General features: G+C 37.0%; 1 protein-coding gene across 3 annotated transcripts in view; it reads right to left on the bottom strand.

Moving 5' to 3' along the window:
* Nucleotides 1-10901: 10901 nt before the first annotated feature.
* The window catches only part of CCDC93 (CCC complex scaffolding subunit CCDC93), a 116940-nt gene continuing 102397 nt past the window's right edge, over nt 10902-25444 (bottom strand). For all 3 annotated transcript variants that reach the window (XM_074215012.1, XM_074215013.1, XM_074215014.1), the window contains 2 exons: nt 23324-23437; nt 10902-13861 (listed from right to left, as the gene is read on the bottom strand). In XM_074215012.1, coding sequence (XP_074071113.1) covers nt 13808-13861; nt 23324-23437 — 168 coding nt within the window. In that variant the 3' untranslated portion in view covers nt 10902-13807. The remainder of the gene's footprint in view (nt 13862-23323; nt 23438-25444) is intronic.

Below are 25444 nucleotides of genomic sequence, written 5' to 3'. Positions count from 1 at the left end.
ACTTAACCACTAAATCTGTGATCCTGTTCCCATTCTCCATTATAGATACGCTAGTGACTCACAGGTTTGGTAATACTAAGAATTGCCAAGAATTCTTAAGATTTGATGCATCTGGGATTAACATCTACCTAAGTGACTGTGAAATGAACTAAATGCCTCATATATATATATATGTATATACACACACACACACACATATATATATATACATATATATGTATATATATATATATATATATATTTTTTTCCCCCCAAATCAAGTCCTACTCTAGTGATAACATTGGACTCCAAGAAAAAATTCTTTATCAAGGACACAGATAAAATCCCTGGACAAACACAGGAAACTAATGAATTAATTTATTTGGAATAGAGAAGAGGAAAGTATTGACTTTATTTTCTTCAGTCACACTCCTAAATCTTTAATTTAAACCCTTTAAAACTAGCTAGCCTTTGAGCCAGAAGGGACAATTTTCTTTAAGGGTTAAATAGAGCAAGGTCCCTGAATACTGTCAAACAAATGGGAACAATTATCTTGTCTGAAGAGAACATTAGTGACAAACTCAAATAGAAATGAGGGCAATTAACCATACATAAAAATTCTTGTGAGATGCACATTGATTTGGAAAACCCCATATTAATGTTATCTGTATATTATTGTATTTTTATTTTGTTAAATATTTTCTAATTATATTTTATTATGTACAACAGGGCTGTCCAACCTTACTTTTAAAAGTTTTATTGAAATAATAGACAATATATTTTGATTTGCCATTTTAGTGAGAGCTCCACAGTAGCTCAGCTTCATTTACTAAAACATTTAGTAAACCCACAGGGGGCCACTTAAAATTGCACTGAAGGATGCATTTTGGACAGCTTTGTTGTACACAAGGTAGTATTGCAACCCAGTTGCATTTTAAAAAGAAAGTCCATAAGTGGAAGAGCAGTTGGTGACTAATAGGTGTGACTGGACCCAGATTTGCCAAGCATTCCCTGGTTGTACTGCATCTGGAATTAACATCTACCTAGAGTGATTGAAGGATAAATTAAATGTCTGAAAGAGGATAAATTAAATGTCTGATATTTACCCCAATTTAAAGGTGTAATATAATGCTCCAACCAAAAGGACCCTGGTAGGATCTTAGGGTTTGGGCAACCTGCATGGGAAGATAATTGTGTGAATGTGTATAGGGCAGTGATCTTAGAAGCTCTTAAAACCATATCACATAGTCTGACACTATTATTCATCTAAGAATGTCTTCTTCCTTATTCTACATGCAATTCAATATCTATGGAAAGGGAATATAGAAGTCTTGGTCCACATTCCCAAAGAGCTTATAGGAGGACTTATAAACACTAGAAATAGCGATTTTAAAGATTATGCAAGGCAACACAGGATACTTTAGCCTTAGAGATCCAGCTAGCATCTGTGGAGAACTCTCATTAGGTATTAATTCCAACTTGTCCTGGAGTGGATGAAAAGACCCACCTATCAGAACTCAGGATGTTCCTGTCTTTAAGAGACCATGAAAATCACAGTGTGGATTTAGGCTTCTTTTTAGTTCCTAGCTTATAATAGTGATTGAATCACAGAGGGACTTAGCTAGGCCCATACCGACACTACAGTTTTTTTGGTGAATTGACCTACCTGGAGAAGCCTACAATCCACCTGAAAATTCTTGTCCCTATTCATCTTCTCGCCACACCAACAATCTCCATCCCAGTTCCACTTTGATATGCTCAGTAATTCTTTCTAGGGTATCAGAGAAAAATGACTGCATAGAACCCTGGGACTATGGTGATGCATTCCTCTCCTTTTAGGATTACAATGAAAGCACCTCAGACATAGGTGAATCTCCATTTTAAATTGGATAATTTGTCATGTGTACAGTCTCTTTGGATTAATTGATGGTTTTTTTTCTTTCTTGGGGCCTTCACTTGAATTTCCTAGCTACAATGGACCATTACTCAAGTCAATTTGATCTGTGAAAAATCCATATTTACAAAATATCAGTTGGAGCATGATGGTTTGCTTTATATAAGGATTTATGCCTAGCCTGCTTGATATATGGAGCTTCTCCAATGCACCACAAATAGCTGATTTATCCATAGTATCAGGAACATATCTAGAGGCAGGGGATCTATTGGCATCAAACTTCTGCCAGTACCAAGAAAACAAATGCTCCCTCCTGCCTTCAGGATGTTTGGTTTGATTCTTTGAGCAGGTTTATTGAATGACTAAAAATAGTGGGATGAAAAATGACTGGATCATAAAGAAGAGATATAGTTTATTGGGCAGGACCCTAAACCCAGGGATGGTGGCTATTTCTGACCCAGTATAATTTTGAGACTTATGTGCTTCTTGTTTCTCAGTAGACTGATAACTATGTGAATGTGCATACTAAATATTTTTAAAGCAATTGCTTTATTTGAGGCATCTAGGTAGTACATTGAGACTGGAACCAAGAAAAGCTGAGTTCAAATTCAGTCACAGACACTTGCTAGGTATGTGACCTTAGGCAAGTCACTTAAAAGACCAAAGAAAAACCCTCAGTTTTCCCATCTGTAAAATTGGAATAATAATCGCACTTGCCTCCCAAGTGGTTGTGAGGATCAAATGAGATAATAAAGGTCTTTGCATAATGCCTAATTATATAATAGTCATTGCATTAATGTTAGATTTTATTGTTATTATTACTGCTATATGTGTATATATACATACATATACATGAATGCATACATATACATAGATATGCAACTATGTACATATCTACTACTCAGTAGTTGAGCATCTCCCTATACTTTTCCACAGATGGTTTATTTGAGTTCCAAGGATATTTCCATACAGTTAAGCTCTCTGAGTCTTGGAACCAACTCACATCCACCTCCGAATCCTGCCCAACCCCATTCACACAGCATCCCTAACCTCCAACTTTTTGCAGTTGATTCAGGTAGAGGCCTTCTCTCTTCTTTGGTTTCCCACCTCATGACTTTTTATTTGGTTTCACTGTAGTGGAGAGAAGGATAGAAAATAACCATTTTGACTGTAAAAGAATATCATGAATTTTGCAATGCTTGTCCAGAATAGATCAAAGCTGCATAGATGTAGAGCTAAAAGTATTCCCCAGTATCACAGCTTAAATGTAAGGAACTGAACCAGCATTCAAACCCCAGATCCTCAGATTCCAAATCTAGAATACTTTCTTTTCATTGTACCACAATGATACCATGGTACCTTTCATCAGAAAACAATACCACATCTCTTTTCTGATCCCTTTGGATTAACAAATTCCTCTTTAAAAAGATTTAATTCTTGATAATCTTTAGTGTGAATTCATTTTAATTATTTAAATTCTTACTTAATCATGTTATTTAGACTGGAAAGGCTAGAAGAAGAAATTTTGTGGTTAGGAGGGCTTAGATTTGGTATGAGGGGAACTTTGTACCACAAGAAAGCAGCATAAGATATTGGTATTTAGAGAACAAGTGAGGGGAGGCAAGATAATGCAAAAAGGAAATGGGAAAGGGGGAAGTTAGGTGGTGTAGTGGATACAGAACTTGTCCTGGAGTCAGGAGAACCCAAGTTCAAATCCAGTCGCACAAACTTAATACTTGTGTGAGCTTGGGCAAATCACTTAACCCCATTGCCTTGCAAAAAACACAAGGAAAAAAAGAAATGGTAAAGTCACAAATTTATCCTACTTTCTACTTTGCTCAAATTCCATCCTGGTAACAACTAAAACTTGGACCAGTTTGGAAGGTTTACTTCAATCTCTTTTATGTAACTCCTCTTGCTTGGAAAAGTCAGGAAAAAGATTTCAACATTCTATAGAACTTGTGAAAACAAATCCAAAAATGCCAAGGGCCACTATGGAATAAGAGCTTAGTTTTGAGAGAAAGTGAGAAGGTGAAGAAATGTGGTAACTTTGGTTTATGGGAGACTGTGTGATTGTTGTCTTTCAGTCATGTTCAGCTTTTTGTGACCCATTTGAAGTAATTTGTCATTTCCTTCTTGAACTCATTTTACAGATGTGGTAACTAAGGCAAGCAGGGTTAAGTGACTTGTCCAGGATCACACAATAAATGTGTGAGGCCAGATTTGAGCTGAGCAATATGAGTCTTCCTGATGCCATTGTATCCTCTAGCTGTCCAACTGTGGTAGTGGGTTAGGGCTAAATATTAGTTTGCTAAGTCTTGGGACTTGGATTATCACAAAGCAAAAGAAGATTGGAAGTGGAAAAAAGGTTCTGACAGTCTTTGAAACTGTCAAAGCCCAACTCTTCATGGTCCATTTTTTAACTATCTGAGATCCTATTAATTAGAAAGTTATTTGAGTTACTAGGAAAAGACTGGATGGAGGATGAGGGTTGGTCATCAGTCATTCACACCTTAGTGCCTACCTAGTCTATTGCCATCTCTGTGAGGCCTTTCATGATTCTGAAAGGTATTGGTGTTTCATATTGTTTTGACATTGCATATATTTATATCAGTTCGTGTTTCATGTTTACCCTGATGGAAAGTAAACTCTTTGAGACCAGGGACAATTTCATATTTGACTTCATATTTCTAGGCCATCTTTTCTGCACTAGCTACTCTTCTCCCTAGATTTTTGGGACACCTCTCTTCTGATTCTTTTTCTACTTATATGACAGCTTCTATTCAGTCTTTTTTTTTGCAGGATCCTCATTCAAATTATATCCTCTAGCCCTTGGTGTTCTACATAGTTGTGTCCTGGGCCTTCTTTTCCCTCTAAACTATTTCATCTGATGAGAGAGAGAGAGAGAGAGAGAGAGAGAGAGAGAGAGAGAGAGAGAGAGAGAGAGAGAGAGAGAGAGAGAGAGAAGGGTTTTGTTTATACCAATCATTATAACATGTTTATTTGCTTCTTATAATATATTTTGCTTTTACAAATCAGTCACTTCCCAATGAATGGTTCCCAAAGTAAATAAATCAAATTTATAATTAAGATGTTCTGCTTTGGTGTAGTCCAATGATACCCATAAATATCATAATTCATTTGCACTTTCCTCAAAATGCATTTTGAGGGGTGGCTAGGTGGCATAGTGGATAAAGCACCGGCCCTGGAGTCAGGAGTACCTGAGTTCAAATCCAGCCTCAGACACTTAACAATTACCTAGCTGTGTGGCCTTGGGCAAGCCGCTTAACCCCGTTTGCCTTGCAAAAACCTAAAAAAAAAATGCATTTTGAATCCTGGACTTCTTGCATCCTTTGACACTGACAACTGTTAACTTCTGGATAATCTTTGCTATGGAGCCACCATAGTGAGGCAGTAGTGAACTGAGTTTGAATAGCTGCTTTGTCACTCAGGCTCTCTGAATCTTAGTTTTCTTATCTAAAATGAAGTTGAATTAAAGGACTGCTAAGTCCACTTCAACTTTTCCTCTCATTATTCTTTCTTTTTTTTTCAGGGATCTCTCTCCTTCTCCCTCCCTCTCCCTCTTAAGATTCTTGCCATCATTCTCTCTTCACACCCAAACACACTCTCTCTTTGAACTACCTTCCAAGTTCCAAGCTAGAAGCCACAGATTTTGAGCTATAAGGAACCTTATCGATTTAATAATTTTTAATATCTTATTTAAAAAAAGATTTATAACCTATTTTGGATCATGGACTACTTTGACAGTCTGGTGAAGCCTAAGAGCCCTTTCTCAGAATGATGTTTTTAAATGCAAAAAAAAAAATAATAATAGGATTACAAAGAAAATCAATTACACTGAAGTTAGTTATAAGAAAACAAAAAAAAATCCCCATTTCTAATTCACTTCTATCATTTTACAGATGAGGAAGCTAAGGCACAGATAAATTAAGTTGCCTTCTCAATTACAGAAGTAAGAAGTACTAGAGCTGGAATTTTAACCCAGACTGACTTTAAACATATATATCTCTCTGTACTGTACCATGTTACCTCTCCAGACCCACACTGCCAAATGTCTATAAAACATTTCCACTAGGCTGTCACACTGACATCTTTTTTTTTTTTTTTTTTTTTTGCAAGGCTCTGGGGTTAAGTGGCTTGCCCAAGCCCACACAACTAGGTAATTATTAGTGTCTGAGGTCGGATTTGAACTCAGGTACTCCTTACTCCAGGGCCGGTGTTCTAGCCACTGCGCCACCTAGCCACCCCATACTGATATCTGAAGGTCAACTTATTCAAAACTGAGTTTATTGTTTTTCCCCCTAAACTTTCTTTTTTGTGACTTCACCATTTCAGCCAATGGCATACCAAGTTGCCCACATTTGACTGAAGCAAAAAAGATAAAATTTAATGGGATAAAAAGTAAGATCTTGACCCTGGGTTTAAAAAAAATCCAACTGCATAAGTATAGGAATAGAAATATGCTAGATAAAATTCATGAAAAGGGTACAGTAGTTTTAAGATCAATACAAATAATTGTGAGTGCTATCTTTGACTCTTCCTTTTCCCTTGCCTTTCATATCTGATTGCATAGTCCTGCTGATTCCAGTGTCTCTCTCCAAGTCTGTCCTTGCCTTTTCTATTTTTACTGCTCCCTCTTGAGCAAAGGCAACTTGCCAGCCTGCCTGTACTATTAATATAATCTCTCAATAGAAGATTCCTTTCCACTGTCAGAAGTCTGCCAAAAGAGGTGATATGATCAGATCATAGATTTAGAACTGAAAGGTACCTCAGAGGTCATCTTGTCCCTCCCCATCAATTTACAGGTGAGAAAACAAACCCAGAAAAGCTAAGTGACTTATTCTCCATCTCGTTTTCCTTTCTAATAATAAAGCTCAAACTCCTTTAGTAATTAAAGCATTTCACAATCTGGTTCCATTCTATCTTTTAAGCCTTATTCCATGTTATTTCCCTCCATGGTCTTTATGTTTCAATCAAACTGGACTATTTCTATTTCTGGAGCATATTCCTTTATATAGCATATTCCTCAGGCTCTGCTCAATGTCTGAAATATTCTCCCTCCTCAAGTTCTACTTATCAATCAATAAACATTTATGAAGCATCTATCATGAACCCAGGCCCTATGCTAAGAACTGGTTAATTTGCTCACTTCTTTGATGTACTTATCATGTATATGGTTATTTGTGAATATGTCATAGCCACATGGCCACATTCCAGCAGGGAAATTTTTTCTTTTCTTTTTTTTCTTTTATTAAAGATTTTATTTAGGGGGCGGCTAGATGGCACAGTGAATAGAGCACCAGCCTTGGAGGCAGGAGTACCTGGGTTCAAATCTGACCTCAGACACTAATTACCTAGCTGTGTGGCCTTGGGCAAGCCACTTAGCCCCATTGCCTTGAAAAACTTAAAAAAAAAAGATTTTGAGTTTTACAATTTTCCCCCAATCTTACTTCCCTCCCCCCCAACCCCCACTGAAAGCAATCTGTCAGTCTTTACATTGTTTCCATGTTGTACATTGATCCAAATTGAGTGTGATGAGAGAGAAATCATATCCTTAAGGAAGAAACAAAAAGTATAAGAGAGAGAACAAAATCAGACAATAAGACATTTATTTTTTCTAAATTAAAGGGAATAGTCCTTGAACTTTGTTCAAACTCCACAGTTCCTTCTCTGGATATAGATGGTATTCTCCATTGCAGAGAGCCCCAAACTGTCCCTGATTGTTGCACTGATGGAATGAGCAAGTCCATCAAGGTTGATCATCACGTTCATGCAAATCCCCCCAGGCTTCCCTGAATTCCCATCCCTCCTGGTTTCAATAGTGTTCCATGACATACATATACCACAGTTTGTTAAGCCACTCCCCAACTGAAGGACATTTACTTGATTTCCAATTCTTTGCCACCACAAACAGGGTTGCTATGAATATTTTTGTACAAGTGTTATTTTTACCCTTTTTCATCATCTCTTCAGGGTATAGACCCAGTAGTGGTATTGCTGGATCAAAGGGTATGCACATTTTTGTTGCCCTTTGGGTGTAGTTCCAGACTGCTCTCCAAAAAGGTTGGATGAGTTCACAGCTCCACCAACAATGTAATAGTGTCAGATTTCCCACAACCCTTCCAACAATGATCTTTATCCTTTCCTGGTCATATTGGCTAGTCTGAGAGGTGTGAGGTGGTACCTCATTGAGGCTTTAATTTGCATTTCTCTAATAATGATTTAGAGCAATTTTTCATATGACTATGGATTGCTTTGATCTCATCTGTAAATGCAGGGACTTTTTAAAAAAAAACTAAATTACCTCCCAGGCCTAGTATAATGTTTGATGCTTATTTTTCATATAAAATTCCAGTCTAATTTAACACATCCCTGTGCTAGCATCATAACCTAATCTTAGGGTTTTACTCAACTAGAAATAATTTTTCACAATAATAGACATTCATTTCCAAATTTGATGATTATTTGTCTCCTATTGGCTTCATTTTGGTAGTGGTTTACTATCAATAGGTAATTGAATATAAACTGAGAAATGTTTCTGCCAGAAACTCCTGGAGGTCCTAGGTTCACCCTCTTTTCAATTTCTCTATGATTTAAATACAATCAAAATACAATTCAGGATTTCTCAAGTAATAACACATGTGCTATTTGGGAGGAAGCAGCAGTATGTATTTTTAGAATTCACTGTTACATTATGGTAGGGATCATTTCAGTACTAATAAGTTCAGATGTTTCCAAGTGTGTGATATTGGAACAAGGGTAGTCAGTCAATGCTACTACTCATGCTCTTGCCTTAGTTGGAAAAGTCCAGCCTGTGACTGCTGAGTACTATTATCTCCTGGCTTTTCCAAGACTGACTTAATGAGAATAACAGAATTGCAGAATTGGACAGAACCTCAAAGATTACCTAGCCAAATCTTATCCAATCACAAAGCCCTGCTATGGTGTCCCAACAAGTGGCATCTGTGATCTGGGAAAGCTCACTTTCATCTCTCTGAGCCTTGGTTTCCTCATTTGTAAAATAAGGAAAAACCTCTAAAATGAGAATAGACTAAATGACCTGTATGATCCATTCCATTTCTAAATCTCTGATCCTATTTCTAGTGTCAAGGAGCTCACTATCCCCCAGAGCAGTTTTGGACAACTCTAATTGTCATTAAGTTTTTCTTAATGTAGAACCAAATGTGTTATTGCAATTTTAATAGGACGGTCATTTCTTCTCTCTGGGACAAAGTAAAAACAATTCTTTACTCTGTACTTCAAAAACTTATAGAAATATCAAGTCCCTACATTTCTTTTCTTTAGATATTCCTTCTGAACTAATCACATGACCTGGTCTTCCTCCGTTCTTGTCCCCCTCTACTGGGATGCACTCTAGCTTAAAACACTCCTAAAATGTGATTATTGGAATTGGGCAATGTATGTAAGATTCAATTTCTCTTGTTCTGGACACAGCTTGTTTATTAATGTATATACAATTACTTATGTTGGGCTTTTAAAGCTGCCAGGTCTTTTTCACATGAATTTTTTCCTAGATTTCTTCATTTTGTATATCTGTGCAATTATTTATTTGTTTATTTATTTATTGCAAGGCAAATGGGGTTAAGTGGCTTGTCCAAGGGCACACAGCTAGGTAATTATTAAGTGTCTGAGGCAGGATTTGAACTCAGGTACTCCTGACTTCAGGGCTGGTGCTCTATCCCTTGTACCACCTAGCCGCCCCCACTGCGCCACCTAGTCACCCCTGTGCAATTATTTTTAAAAAAACTCCAAGATCTTATTTCTATCCCACTTTTATCTTTTCACTTCACTCTATTATTTCAGCTTAAGTTTGTCATTCAGTCATAATGAATCAGCTGTCCCTCCCAAATTCTTGTCATTTGCAAATTAAATAAGCATGCCATGTATATTTTCATCCACATCACTGGGAAAAATCTTGAACAAGGCAGAGGCAACCTTGTGGCATTTCACTAGAGACCTACCTACTAATCAAAACTCAATGGTCTGGTTCATTCAACCATTTCCAAATCCATCTTATCAAACTGATACAATTCCCATATCCTAATCTTGTTTGCAAGGATGTTGAGATACATTGTCAAATGCTTTTATGAAAACCACGTAAATTATATCTACTGCATTTCCCTTATCTACTTGACTTATAACTATTAATAAAGGATATAAGTTTAGCTTGGCACTATTTGTTAACAAAACCATGATAGCTTTTAGTGATAACTTGCTTTATATTTTGTTTACAAATCTGTTCTGAAATTTTAACATATGCCAGTATCAAGGCAATTGATATATAATTTGAAGTATTCATTGTCTTCCCTTTTAAAAGGGAAGAATCTCTTTTTAGGTCAAGAACTTTTCCTCTGTCCATAGTTCCTCTAAATTGTTTACTTTGTGATCTTTTATTTCTACATTATGTATCTATTTATTTTATTGTAGTGCATAGTACAAGCTGTTGGTTTAAACCTAATTTTGTCAAGCAGCTTTTCAATTTTCTAAGAACATTTTATGGAACAGAGAATTCTTACCCCAGTAGTTGGGGTCTTTGGGATTTGACCCTATGCTAATACAGTATGTTTATTTGTTTCTCTTTCTTGTGTACCTAATATGTTCCCCTGACTTTCCTGTTTTTTAACTTGTTTGAAAGTTTTGATGATTGATATTTTTAGTATGGAAATTTTGTATGCTTAGGTCCCTTTCCTTCTCATTCTCCATCCCCCCATTAGTTCCCTTAATATTTTGGATCTTTTTTTTTTACATTTTTATTTTTTTCTAGTTTAACAAAGCAACCCCTTATCTATTTGCAAGAGGCTATGTAATATTTACATGTGACAAATATTAGTTTTCTTCTGCCCCCAACAAGTCTCTATTATCTGTATCCTGTTATTTTGTAGATATATTCTAAAGGAATGTAAATTAATTTTCAATTATTACAGTAGCCCATCTGAAAAACAATTAGAAATATAAATTATTCTCTTAAGAACAAAACAAAACAGAATGAAGCTAAATAGAAATATTTAATTATCTGTTGTTTGGGGTTATTTACCCCACCATTACTCTCCATTAACTTGGAGAATCAGAATTGATTGCAGTGACATAGAAAAACTCTTGCCCTTATAACTCTCCCCCTCCTCCACTAAAGGGAAGTTCTGTACCATGAACATTGTCAGCCCAGGAAAAAAAAATGAAACTAAGAAAGAGTCTAGTTACAGACTTAAAGCTGAAAGGCTGTAACCTGTTTGAGAAATTGTATTTAATGCTTCTCTGGAAAGTCAAGTGGTTTACCAACCCAATTGCAAGGGATCTTTTCCCACCATCTTCAAAACATTCATAAGATAGTTTTGTATATTTGTTGACTCAAATGTCAAAAACACCCCAAACCCTCCAAATTGCTTCCTTCTTACAGGAGGATTATCATGTTACCTATATTTCCTTCCAGGAAGTTGGCAGGATTTGTTACATGCAGATAAATCCAAAGTACATTGAGAATGTGACTCTTGTGCTTGCTACATTCCAAAGGACAGAGAAAGATGGTTTTCAGTTTGGTTAAGAGGTGCTGTCAAGCAGAGGACTTAATGCTCATTGATCCAGAGTGCATTTTTTAAAAAGTTCATACACATAACCCATGCCTTTCCACATATATATGTATGTATTTCTGTGTACTATATTTTTTAACGTGACTGGAGTTAAAATTGTACCGGTCTAATATGTTTAAACTTCATATTTAATTATCCAAAAATTCTGACTAGTGTTTGGTCACAAAATTTGTCATGAAGCCCATTCTGAAATCTCTTTTCTTCTAGCATGGCCATATTGTCAAAATTAACTGGAATCTTGGGAGTATAAAACTCATACAATTTGGTTCAGTGATCTATTATTTCTGGCATAAAGCCAAATCTCCTTAACCTGTAATGAATTACTCTATATGATCTAATGCCAAATGACATTTCCAGACTCAGTTCTCACTACTTCACTCTTAATTAAAATGGTCTATTAATGGAGAAGCAAGGTTGAACTTGCAGTGAGGAAGACAGGTTCATTCTATCTTTCATTCTTTTACTAGCTGTATATCCATAGATAAATTACTTAAAACTCTCCGAGTCTCAATATTCCTATTATAAAATGGGGCTACAGTATCTGTAGGCTCTACCTTTGAGCGTGGAATGATAATAGCTAACATTTATATAGCTCCTATTTCTTATGTGCTATAAATTGTGCCAGATGCTTTTGAGAGATCTCATTTGATCCTCACAACAATCCCAGGAGGTAAATGGCATTTTCCCCATTTTACACTTGAGGAAACTGAGGTAAAGAGAAGCTAAGTAACTTGCCCAAGTAAGTTAGTGTTTAAAGCTGGATTTGATATAAAGTGCTATACAGGTGGAGGAATTATTGCTTTGTGATTTCTTGTTTCTGAATTGCCTTTCCTTTCTTGAGTTCTCTTTCCATAATGGAATCCTTTAAGGCCTGAGCTTAAATTCCACATGTTCTACAAAACCTCCCCTGCTTCCCTTTACTGTCTGGGATCTAGGAAGAGCTCATCAGAGGAGTCAGTCAGACTATAAGGTGGGGCTACAGGTCCCTTTGCCCTTAACTGGCAGAAAGATAGCAGTAGAGGTATTGAGGGAGCATTTCATCAACACAGTTGATGTGTAGATGGGAGAAGTGACTGGTGAGTCTTTGCAGAGTGGGCAGAGAAATTGGGCATGGAACAAAGTGTCAAAGACACTGGAGTGGGCAGGTCAGGGGAGGAAGCACTCAGGTACTGGGGAAAGGTCAAGGGGGGAAGTTAGGCCAGGTTGGAAAAGGAATGGCTACTGGATGAACACAATTGATCAAGATGTGCTGAGGTTGGCAGAAGGGTGGGGTATGCTGCCCCAGAAAGTCAGAAGGCTCTGACTTTACAGTTGGCTCATGGACCATATTAGAGTGAGTGCTGGAAGGGATAGGCAGGTCATGGGAGATAAAATGACTTCATGCAAGGCCATGAAAGTAATATTAGAAGTGGGATTTGAACCAAGGTCCTTTAACTCAAGGTTGAGGAGGCCACTCAAGTTCTAATGAAATCCCAGGTGAACTTCCCCTAACTGAAGGGGATGAGGACTAAATGACTATGTCTTCATTAGGTGTAGGATCTAGAGCAAGACCTTTATCTAACACTATTCCAGGCAGAATGGATCCTTCTCTTATTTTCTAAATACTATTAACATTAATTTTACCTTTTTTTTAAGGTTTTGCTAGGCAATGGGGTTAAGTGGCTTGTCAAAGGCCACACAGCTAGATAATTATTAAGTGTCTGAGGCTGGATTTGAACTCAAGTGCTCCTGATTCCAGGGCTGGTGCTCTATCCACTGCACCACCTAGCCACCCCCAATTATACCTTTTTTGAAGTAAAGATAATATTACTTTCCATTTACATTGTAAGCTCAGAAATTTTAGAACCTGCTTCTACTAAGTTATTTCCTTCATTGCTTTCCTTTTCCCCCCTAGCCCACCATGTCTAGAATAGTGCCTTGTACAGGAAGGGGTGGTGGTGGAAAATAAATATCTGTGGAATGAATGAGTTAATTTTTATTTTATAGAGACTTGATGCAAATATTTTTCCTGATATCTTACTTATGTATAATGTTATTGTGGATGTAAAAGAAAAATCTATACAGAAAAGAAATATTGGTCACAGTACATCTTATTCTATGGAAGGGCTTTTTCTCTGGTTCTACCCTTTGTGTTGAATGACTGTCATTTACACCTGGCATGGGAATGAAAGGAAACAAAATAGAAAAAAAATCCAGGATATTTGAAGCTGTCTGCTGGTATCTCTGAGCTACTCCTATCACGTTTCATAACATGGTAATCCATCTCCAGGCTAGAAAAATCAATTAAGGTTCCAGCTGATGAGTTTTCTCAGGAAATATGGGATTTCACCTTGGACAGCAGTATTTCATTCTTGCGGCATTCCTGATGAGAAAGTGCAATGAGAAATTAATTAGAATAGCTCAACATTTATATGATGCCACATGGTTTACAAATGACTTCTCTTGCAACTACTGCTGCTACTTTTATATTTTTGTCTCAATTAAGCATGGTCTTTTATTGTTGTACCTTGATCTCCATCACTAAAATGGACAGGTCTTACAAGCAATTATTCTCCTTTTCCTTGATGGTGTTAGCCTATCTCTACTAGAATAGAATAGGTATTTGTCACCTTTTTTGCATTATGGACCCCCTTTGACAATATGGTGAAGCCTATGATCCCTTTTCATAATATCAGTATTTTAAAGTTTTTCCTTAAATATGCTATAATTTTGCATCTTCTCCTCATGGCTCCTGTTTCTACCTTCTGGAGAAAAATAAAGCAAGTCAAATGGAAGAGTGTTCACCATATCTAGCCAACCCCAGACTCTGCCAATGCTGCACTCTACCATCTTCGTGTCATATCACACAATGTAGATGGTAACACACCAACCTTTTTCCATGTATAAATTTTCCTAACAGATCTGAGCTATTTCCCTACCTTTCTCCCCACTTTCAATATCTCTGTGGAGATCTGAACAAAGAGAAAATGAAAACTTCATATAACTAATTTGAAAGCTAAAGTTTATATAATATATATTGATCTTTATTGCTCAAGATACTGATGTAACTTTCTTAAGCAAGCAAAGAACATAAACTTTATTAAACATGATGAATCATTTTGTACTCTTAGGTCTATTGTCCTAATACTCATTGCCAAACCATTCCATTTACATTCTCCAGAACCTCATCTTAATTCATGGAACCTTCTCTAAGATCTAGATATGGGTTATTTTAGTTGTATTTAGCTTGTATTTGATCTTCAACACTCTAAAATGGGCAGGATACACATGTACTCTTATCCTCCTTTCCCTACTTCTTTGATGGTGTGATGGCCTATCTCTCTCTCAGAATCGAATAGGGATTTATAACCTTTTTTGTAATAGGCCTATGGATCACTCCTTATACCTTTAATATTTTAAAATATTTGAAAGAAATACAAAATTTCACTTAGAGATTAGTAGAAATAATGTAATTTTTTTTCTCTTCCAAATGAAAGGAGTCTTGAAATCTGTCCATACCAGCCCCCCTCCCCCGTGGGAGGAAGTAGGGCTGTGAATCCCAGGACAAGAATTCCTGGATTAAAAATTCACTAAAAGTAGATGCAGTAGCTTATATAGATATATTCCCTGCATAGAATTTAGAATCTCAGAAGTGAAAGGCTATCTAATTCAAACCAATTCAATCAATTATTTGATAAATGGTTATCCTATTATCCAGTAATGGGAATCTTACTGACTTAAGAGTTAGTTCTGAACAGATCTTTAAGAAGTTCTTTTCTGTAAACATGCCTTAATTTTCCAACTTCTCCCCATGGTTCCTATTTCTACCCTCTGGAACCAAGTAAAACAAAGCCAGAGTTTACCCTATCTAGCCAGTTCCAGACCCTGCCATCTTCTTGTCATGCCATACAATGTTCATCTACTTCTTTTCCCTCCCACTTCTAGCTCTAAGAACAATTATAAACAATACTTTTCTAAGGAAGAACATATCAATTAGCTGTGGCATCTCTGATTTTCCACACTCTTCCAGGACACTGCTCCCTTATAATTTAAATTGTAAACTCCTTAAGGTCAGGGACTCTTCCTTTGAGTATTTTTATCCCCCAACTTGGCATTGTTTTTAGTATAATATATACATACTTAATAATGTTTAAAAATTGTTTTCATCTTCCAGGTGATATACCTTTAAATAATGAAGATAACTATCATATTTCCCATCTCTCCATTCTCTTAATGAGTCTTCTTTTCTAATTTATGCTAAACATCACCAGTTCCTTTAAGCTGATTCTTAGTGCACAAGGTTTGGAGATGTTCCCCTCTTTTGGATGTGCTCTAGCTTGTGAATATTGTTTTTTTAAAAAATGTACAGTCAAGAACTGCACCCAATGGTCCAGATGTGGTCTGATCAGGACAGAGCTTAGTGGAACTCTACCCTCCTTCTCCTGGATACTAAAAATGGCACATTTGGTTTTGGGGTTGACAAATCATACCACTGCAATGCCCTGGTCTTTTCTCATGCCCTGACTCATGTTTGGCCACATCTCCACAAAGTTGCATTTGAACCTTTGAGCCCTTGAACTCAAATGGAGTACATTAATGTCTAATCAATGACATATTAGCAGATCTGGTTTATCTTCCTATATTGGTCACCAAGTTAATATCTCTAATTAATACTGCATGTCCATTCTGAGGCCTGTCTTATCTTCATTAAACCTCCTCAAAATGTTACACTTTCAATATCTAGAGTTCTCTTTATGTTTAGACATGAGATCAAATCTCCCAAATTCCTTTAGCGTTTTGTTTTCTAAGTACATCTCTAGCTTTTCTATTCTATTTTACAGATATTCTGATGATTCTGTCTGGCCATCTTTTCTCTGAAGTACTGTACTTGTCTTAACTGGATAAATTTGTCATTCAGATTCTTCTTGATATTTATCTTGTGCTCTGAGGTTAAACCCTTGCTAGCATCTTCCATGTCCAGGCCTGACAAGTCAAGATCAGGGCAACAAGGATTACCAGTTGTCTGTCTGGAATGAGAAAAAACTGAGAAGACTTCTTCACTAATCTCTAGAATATTATCAAGGGCTCTGTGCTCTATTCCTTGATGCTTAAAGGCTGTTATTTTAAAACAAATAAAATGAAACTCTACTTAACATGGCAGGGAGCAAATTGTTACTCCAAGCGATGGCACAGGCTACAAAAAGAAAATACCTTTGAGAGAGCAAATTAATGAGTGACAGATTCATAATTAAATAAAAAGGAAAACTATGGTCCCCAAGTGAGAAAGACACCAAGAAAGAATCCCTGGAGCTACTACCTATGCCTTAATAGCTCACATGTGAAAATTGAGACCTAGAAAGATCCCAAGAAAGCTGTATGGTGTTTATGATATCCCATAGCACAGGGGCATAGATCCTGTTTCTGCAGCTATGGGGAAAAGCAATGGATCTGGAGTCAAGAGAATCACATTCGAGACCCAATTTTGCTATTCACTCTCATCCATCAAATCATAGGACTGTTTTAAGAAGAAAATGAAAAGTTCTGTGCCAACTTCCTGCAAAAAAATGATAGCTCTTCTTTTTATTATCATTATTCTCCTGGACCCCTATACTCTGGCCCCAGGCTCTGGATTCTTGGTTTTGAGTTAAATTTCCCCTCTTCCCTTTAGAACTCTGAGCTTTATGAACTTCAGTGAACAGGGTATCTTCATTTCCACACTTGTTTCCCATGGCTGTCTACAAAGATTTCAGCTTTTCAAAGTGTAAGTGAAGAAGTTTATTAGAAGTGAATTAATGTGCTCAGCTAATAAGACTCCAGGCCTGGCTGAATCTAGCACCAGGATACCTTCTCCAAGGCTCCAGGGATCCACTTAGTGAAAAATTCTCTTAAAGTCTTGCATTTTCTGAATCAAAGATGTTCTACACCAATTGCATATTCTTGCTTGAGCTCCTCTACATACATTTCCTATTACTCTTAGGGTCTTTATTTTTTTTTCTTTCTTTCAGTAATCATAGTAACTGACATCTGAGAAATATCCACAGAAATTTAGGGGACAGAATCAAATCAGCAACTGTGTTCTGTCATTTTAAGAAGTAAAACTCTCAATGAACTACCTGTATATGATGATATAAGATCTGCTCAGCTAAATCTAGGAAGTATGAGGTCATATATCAATTATTACAGAGTAAAATACCTCTTCTCCTCCTCTAAAATGTCTGGCCAGGCTATTTCTGCCTATGATGAGCTCTCCCTCCTCTGAACTCAGAGCTGTTATTTTCTAATTGGTACTATTTCTTAGACAGACTTCTGATATGAAATTTTAAATTCTAGCATAACTGAAGTTTTTACCTATTAATACTAATTTACACAATGACTGGGATACTGTCTAACATTTCTTTGTAATCTCATAGGGCTATCCTCTAACCTTAAACAAAGTAGCTAACTGCTCTATCAATATTTACTGATTAACATTTTTTTTCTCAGTATTCTCTCTCTCTCTTTCTGTCTCTCCTCTTCTTCCTCTGCCCCTTTCCTTCTTCGTTTCTAGTTCACTCCCCTCAACAAATCTTTGACTCACTATTTTTTTCTGGTACCAACTTATTAGGGACACTTGAATAGATATAGCCATACTGTAGCTCAGAACTCCCAAACTCAAGTGATCTACCAGTCACAACCTTCCCTCAGGAGCAGGTTTTATACATGTGTGCGATTTTTTCTTTCTCATTTCATATTTTTTTCTGGACAATGCAGCTGAAGAACTGTAAAGTACCCTATTTGTGCCTACTGCTTATACTACCCCAAATATTTTTAACCAGTCCTTCAGAAAATGGTGCTCTAACCCTTTGGATTCATCCAGTAAACACTAGAACCATAATTGGGGCCCTTGGGTGAGGTCAATTCAAACAAGTAGCCATGAGCTCACTAGAGGTCTATATGGCACCAGAAGACTGAGAAGCAAAGCACTCTCACTACATGATCCTGATGTTGCCTGTCCTGCCTTGACTAAGAAAAAAGCAGGATCTCCCTTCCCTAAGGTTGCCTAGCAAGAGAAATCTTTAATTTTAGTGAAAATTGCTGTGGTAATGCTTGCTTTCTGAGCTGGAGGTGTATTCTAGTCCTCAAGAAAAGTTTTTCTTAAGAACACAGTTGAAAAAAAGTATAAATTTTGTGGGTTTTGTTGAATATCATCTATAACTGATTTTGGGGTAATAAGGATTTTAAAGAACATAGAGAAGACAGAAGAAAAAACCTAGAATTTGAGGCTAGTGAAGGTGGCAAGAGTTAGTGTAGCCACTGGTATTTTGCACAGTACAGGGGGCTACTGAGTTGAAGTTAAAACAAAGTTCCTCACAAAGGTCTCTCAATCCCTTTTCTATTTGAAAACTAATGTCCTGGAAATAACTATCTTAGCTATGGGTCATAAGAAAGACCTAAAAATTTTAAGTTTCTGATCATAAGTAAGATGATAAGTAACAGAGACTATAGGAAGGGAATAGAAGTCAAGACAATTCAGTGTAGTTGGTTGTTGTTTAGTCATTTTCAGTTGTGTCTGACTCTAGGTTTTGTTGGCAAAGATACTGTAGTGGTTTGACATTTCCTTCTCTGGCTCATTTTACAGATGAGGAAGCTAAGGCAAATAAGGTTAAGTGACTTGCCCAGGGTCACACTACTAGTGAGTATTCTGAGGTTTCAAGTTTTCCTGTCTCCAGGCCCATTGCTAGAGGTCAAAAGGAGAAGACAATAACTTCCTAGGCTTCTGTATATTCTGATGCAGCATTCCTGGGAAGAGAATTTCAAAGCCACTGACAGAGAAAGATGGAGAAAAAAGACTGACAGAGCAAAGATGGAGAGAACCTCCAAGATACTGGAAGAGGAAAAGGAAGTAAAGTGAAGTAAGTTTTCGGGTTACTGGCTAAGAATGCTGACTGAGTAAAGGGCTGCAGCCTCCCCTGATGGGAAAGGCTTATTAATCACAGCGACTACGGGAGACAGAGGACACTTGGAGGTGGGTCTGCCAGTAGACATCAGCAGAGGCATTGAAGGAGAGGGAAGGAATACTGCCAGAGCAGACTTTCAAGGAGAGGATTATGAATGAAAACACCCCCCCTCCCCCTCCAATGAATATATTTTCAGAGTATTAGATGAGCCTGAAAATAGCCAGAGCAGACAGTTAGCTGGGGCACCCATGCCTGGTGGGCATGAGGAGGGAACTCTAAATTACAAAGGAGGAAATGCACAGGAGTTCTAGAAAGTGGCAGCATTAAACAGAAGTCACTGGCAGCTCTGCAGCACTGGGGCTGTGAGCTGTCCCGCCTTGCATAGACCCCAGTCACAGGTATTCCCTGTATGTGCATCCTTTTGTGTAGTTCCTCTGTACCTCCTTGTGGAGAGGCTCTACCACTTAATTCCTAAAAATTGGGTGAGGGGAGAAATTACTTTGTTTCATTGTTATTTAATGAAAATCAATTTGCTATGAAATAAATGCTCACCTGGCAAAAGTGAAGAGTAGTCAATGGACAGTTAGCATGCTTTGTTAGTATTCTAACAGACTGAAAAAAACCCAAGGAAGTTTCCCTGCACCTTGGGTGGACCTCCCCTGAGGAATCTGAGAGGACATGGACATAGAGAGGATGTGATCTGCATTGGCAGAAAGAGCATCCAAATTGAGCCTATCAGCAACTGGTGAATATGCTACATTCAAGCTTTTTCTACAACCTCCAGTAAGAGACACTAAAATGGCAGCTGAAGATTGCATTGCATTCTAGAAGTTTCATGACTTGCTTGTCTTGTTTTCCCAATAAGTCTGACAACTACTGGAGGTCAAGTTCATTGACACTTCTCTTATATTATCCTCAAGGTTAAAATCAGAAGCAATTAGCTGCCTATGCTCAAATGAAATAAGGTACATTTGTGATCCTGCCTTTAATATCTAAAATGTATACATTATACATTCAATCAATTCACAGGGAGAGCACCTATTTCTTGATTTCCCTAACTTTTACTACCCTTTCTCTTAAAATTGCATTTATTCAATTTATATATATTCTGTATAAACTCATTTATGTAAATATTGCCTCCCTCATTAGACTGGAAGGTCCTGGAGAGCATGAATTGCTTCATTTGCCTTTGAATCCTTGCTATTAATAAAGGTTTACTGATTGAGTGCAATGCGGTGAGTGTAGTGAGAAAATATAACACCACATCTTTCAAGGTCTAAGAAGTCTCTTAGTATGCAAGTATAAATAAGCATTTTACTTTCCCTAAAGATGATAGTCTAGCACTTTGAAGGTGTTGCTCCTGTCTAGGAAATGAGACAGGAGCAACCAAACAAGTGCATGAACACTTCTCATTTTTGTTTTTGTTTTGTCTTTGCTTATAGTTCATTCAAGTTAAAAGAAAAGAAGGTGCCCAGGAGTACTTAACACACCTAACAAGTACTGAGGACTCAATTTTAGAAAATAATATGGAAGCATGAATGTTTAGACCCTGATGCAACCTCAGAAGTCATTCTCCTAAGAGTCATAAAATCTCTGCTTCAGAATCTCTAGTAAGAGGGAATTTCAAAGCAGTTGATTCTATTTTTGAACAAATTTGACTGTAATGAAGTTTTCCATTATATTGAGGCAAAATCTGTCTCCAGGTAACTTCTTCCCACTGGTTTAGGTTCTGCTCTTTGGGTTAAAGCACAACTGAAGATTGCTGTCATGTCAACTCTTTCCAAACAAGGTTCTGAGAAACCTCATTATCCTTGTCAGTCTTCAGACAGATTCTAGGGGCGGCTAGGTGGTGCAGTGGATAGAGCACTGGCCTTGGAGTCAGGAGTACCTGAGTTCAAATCCAGCCTCAGACACTTAATAATTACCTAGCCATGTGGCCTTGGGCAAGCCACTTAACCTCATTGCCTTGCAAAAAAAAAAAAAAAGGTAGACAGATTCTAGCTAATAAACATTTTCTATCCATTTAAGAAGGGTATCCAAAGACTCTAGCTCATTATTTCCCACCTGACAAATTTCTTGGACTTTATGAAATCCCAAATTCATCATTCTGCAAGATGAAATCAATTCTAAAACTCATTTCCTCAGATCACTTCCCAACTTGGCTACAGGACTTCATGGCCAATGATGGGTAACTTCCCTCACCCATCCCCGCACTGATTTTTCAACTTTTTTATTTGTTGTCTTTTTTCTTTAGATTGTTAGCTCCTTGAGAGAAGAAACAGGTATATGCCTTTCTTTGTATCCCTGGATCTTAGCCCAGTGTCTGGTACATATTAAGGACATAGTGCTTAATAAATGTTTATTGACTATTTTGACAAAGTCAGAATTTCTGCCATTTTAAGTTCAACAAATATTTACTGAATGTCTACTATGCTCAAGAGAATGTGTTTGGGGTGTTGTGAGTGATATAAAGAAGAATAAGACATGGTCTTTGCCCTCGCTGGTTTCCAACCAAAAGCCAGAGATACTTGGGGAACAGAAAGCTAGTTAGGTCAGAAGCAAAAGATTTTAAGGCAAGAACTCTCAATAAGGAGTAGAAAGTGACTATTTCACAGGAGCTCTTATGAATCACTATTGTCATTACTTCACTTTCCAAGGACTAGACATACTCCTTTGGCTCATACAGCTCTTCTCTCACCTTAACATCTACTTTTAGCTATAAGGCTATTGCCACTAGTTGATAAAAAAAAGAAAAGTAATCTCTCAGTTTTGTAAAATCAAGTTAGATAACATTCAGTTTCAATAAAAAGTATTAGGTTTTTATATGGGTTGAAGCCATTTGAAATTTGAGTGCAATTTTAAATATTAAAGTGCTCACTTAAGCCTTGAAGACAGAGCAAGATGTAATAGTATATTGCATTTGGAGTCAGGAAGACCTGAGGTTCAAAAATTCCACCCTCAGATGCTTCCCAGTCATATGACTCTGGGAAAGTCATTTACCCTCTATATGTTTCAATTCTCTCAACTATAAAATAAGGATTAAAAATAGCTTTTTCTTCATAAGGCGACCCTGAGACTGAAGAATAATGTATGTTAAGCACTTTCTAAATCTTAAAGTACCATGTAAAAACCAGCTATTATTAAAACTAAAGCTTCTAATAATACAATATCTCATAGCTTTACATGAGACTGGGGGAAACATGGACAGATGAGTCAAATGCCACACTTCACATCCAAATTGAGGTTCCCAACTTGCTACAATTTTTGATAAAATCATTAGGGGAAAAAAATTGCCATTCTTATCTTTGAAGAAGAAATATTCTGGGGGGGGGTGCAAAGCAAAGGCAATCTAGATCCCATTTGTAGTGTTAGACTCTAACAGTTATGACTTTAAGAATTAGTTATCAAATGTCAGAGATGGAAGGAAATTCAGAGATTATCTTATTCCAGCCTGCAGTTACACAAGAATTCCCTTAGACAATACAGCAGACAAGGGTTCCCCCTAGCCTGTAGGTGATGGCCTTTACTGGGGAGGAATCTACTAACTCTCCAGGTAGCCCATTCAACTTCAGAATGGCTCTAATTCTCAGTATGTATTCATTATATATCAAATCAAAATCTGACTTTTTTTGCAACTTCTACCTATTGCTCCTAGTTCTGTTCTCTAGGACTAAAGAAAAACAAGTCCAATAACTCTTACATGACAGTCCTTTGGGATACTGGAAGGCAGCTATAATATCCTATTAGTATTCTCTTCTCTAGGTCAAATGTCTCACATTTCTTTAATTGAATCTTCTATGACTTGAACTCAAGGCCTTTTTCATCTTGGCTGCTCTTCTCTTGACACCCTCCTCCAGCTTATTGAGATCCTCTTCAAAATGACAACTTGATCAAAACCTTGCTCTTACCTCCTTGAATTCTTTCACAGTCTTAAAATATAGCCTCTGTTTTTCTAATAGTTCCAGATATTCATCATTTAACTGGTCTCTTCTCATTTTGTTCTCCTGCTTCTTCTTCTCCAACTGTTGAAAAATTTTAAGAAAAGAAAGTAAAAAGAAATGTTCTGTACAGATCCACTAATAATAATAGGAACCCCATTAATATTAGTTTAGAGTAAAAGCATTATTTGAGAGCTAGAAGACCCTCAGAAATCAGATAGCTTGATTGATAAGAAATAACTTTCTTTTCTCTCATATCTCCTAACACACAGGGTTAGAAAAAGTACATCCGTTTCTTAATTCTGTCATTTCCAATCCCTATTCCTACAGCATTTCAACCCCTAGTGACCACTGTTACTTTGTGATCCACTCCATCTAGGTATGTTACTCTATCCAGATTTTGGCAGCTAGCATCTACCACACCATAAGGTCATTTCTCCCCTTACTTAAGGAATTTAATATCTGGCTCAGTTTTTCTCTCTACATCAAAATCTGCCCTTTTGCTCAGGGACTTCAATATACATGTTCATATCCCCTCAAGTACTTTTGCTAATAGTTTATCAATCTTCATTCCACAAATATACCTGCCTCAGTCTATCTTGTTTCCAGCCTCATTATATATCACTCTTCTTCCTAGACTCACAGTATGACCAATACACAGTAATCACATGACACTGTCTCCCAATTTCTGGCCTTGTACTCAACATCCCTCATGCCTAAAATATATCTCCTCCTTATCTGCTTTTCACAGAATCCCTCATTTCCTTCAAGATATATCAATGCTGACCACTCCCATCCTTCTGGATATTCTTTCCTCCAGGGGCTTTTGTGACACTGCTCCACCACGATTCTGATGGTCTCCTGCCATAGATATGAATTCTAAAAATGTTTTGAGAAATGGCAATATCAGGGAAATAAATGTGTCATCACTATAGATGACCATTTTGAAGAGAGATTTAAACTTAAATGTTTTAAGTGCTGGCACTTAAAAAAATCCAGTCAAATTACACCATAATTGTGCATGTGTATCTGTCTGTCTATAAATGTCTATAGATTTCTCTCTATATATCTATATCAAAATGATGGAGGTACAATAAATGTTTTTAATTACAACTAAGCCATATCATGTTTCTTTTTCCATAAAAGGAAGAGTTCTTGCTGAACGTAAAAGCTTGAAAATCAAAAAGTCTGATAGAGAAAAGGGAAGAATTGGGGGGGGCCCTAAACCATTTCCCTCTTTATGAATACTTTCTTTAGGAAGTAAGCAGCTCCCAGGAGCTGAAACCTCAACAGGTACCTCCTGTCCCAATTTACTCTGGTCTTAGGAAGGAACTAAGAGGCCATCTAAATCACATCTTACAAAGAGCATGAATTCCTTGCATATCTCCAATAACTGGGAGCTCACAACCTACTGAGATAATAATTCAAAGCATTTCTAAACAGTTCTGTCAAAAATATTCTTTATCTTGAGTTGAAATTTGTATCTCTAAACGTTCTATATTTGCTTATTACCAGCAGAAACTCCCTGACAAGAGGAGTTGAAACTAGAAAGGAATAATTGGACAATCTAAAATTTATTGACAACTCCCAAATCTCAATTATGCAGGTCTTTGCTAAGATGATAACTAACTGATAATAGCCTGCATTTCAGTATCTAGGGATGGGGAGCCTGTGGTAGCTTTATCTTTTAAGTATAGAATGACTGAAATTTTATATTGATTTTTAAGGTAAAATCTGACAGCATAAGTAGTCATTGCTGGTGTTTTCAAAGTGAAAGATTGGCTAGCTCCCAGCTGGAAGAAGTAGATAGGTATGAATCAGTTGCCTGAAAACTCACTGAGCCCATTTCACAATTGACAAAATTAACAATGTCTGTGGTATTCACACAGATTATTTGCCATCTTAACCCACAGGTAGGATGGGCCCTAAGCCAAATGGTAAAGCAGGTAGTGATTATCTTTGCTGCCCTGTCATACTATCTCTCCAACCTTCTCTCATGGTCCATGAACAGTCTGAGGATTGTCAGTATGTTAGCTGATTATCTCTTTAAGTTATATTTATAACCGAGTTTTCAAGACGCAATGTAAATAA

This window comes from Macrotis lagotis, chromosome 1, assembly GCF_037893015.1.
Source record: "Macrotis lagotis isolate mMagLag1 chromosome 1, bilby.v1.9.chrom.fasta, whole genome shotgun sequence".
Lineage (NCBI taxonomy): Eukaryota > Metazoa > Chordata > Mammalia > Peramelemorphia > Peramelidae > Macrotis > Macrotis lagotis.
The sequence above is the reverse complement of the archived record's forward strand: the minus strand, read 5'-3'. Positions and strand labels throughout refer to the sequence as shown.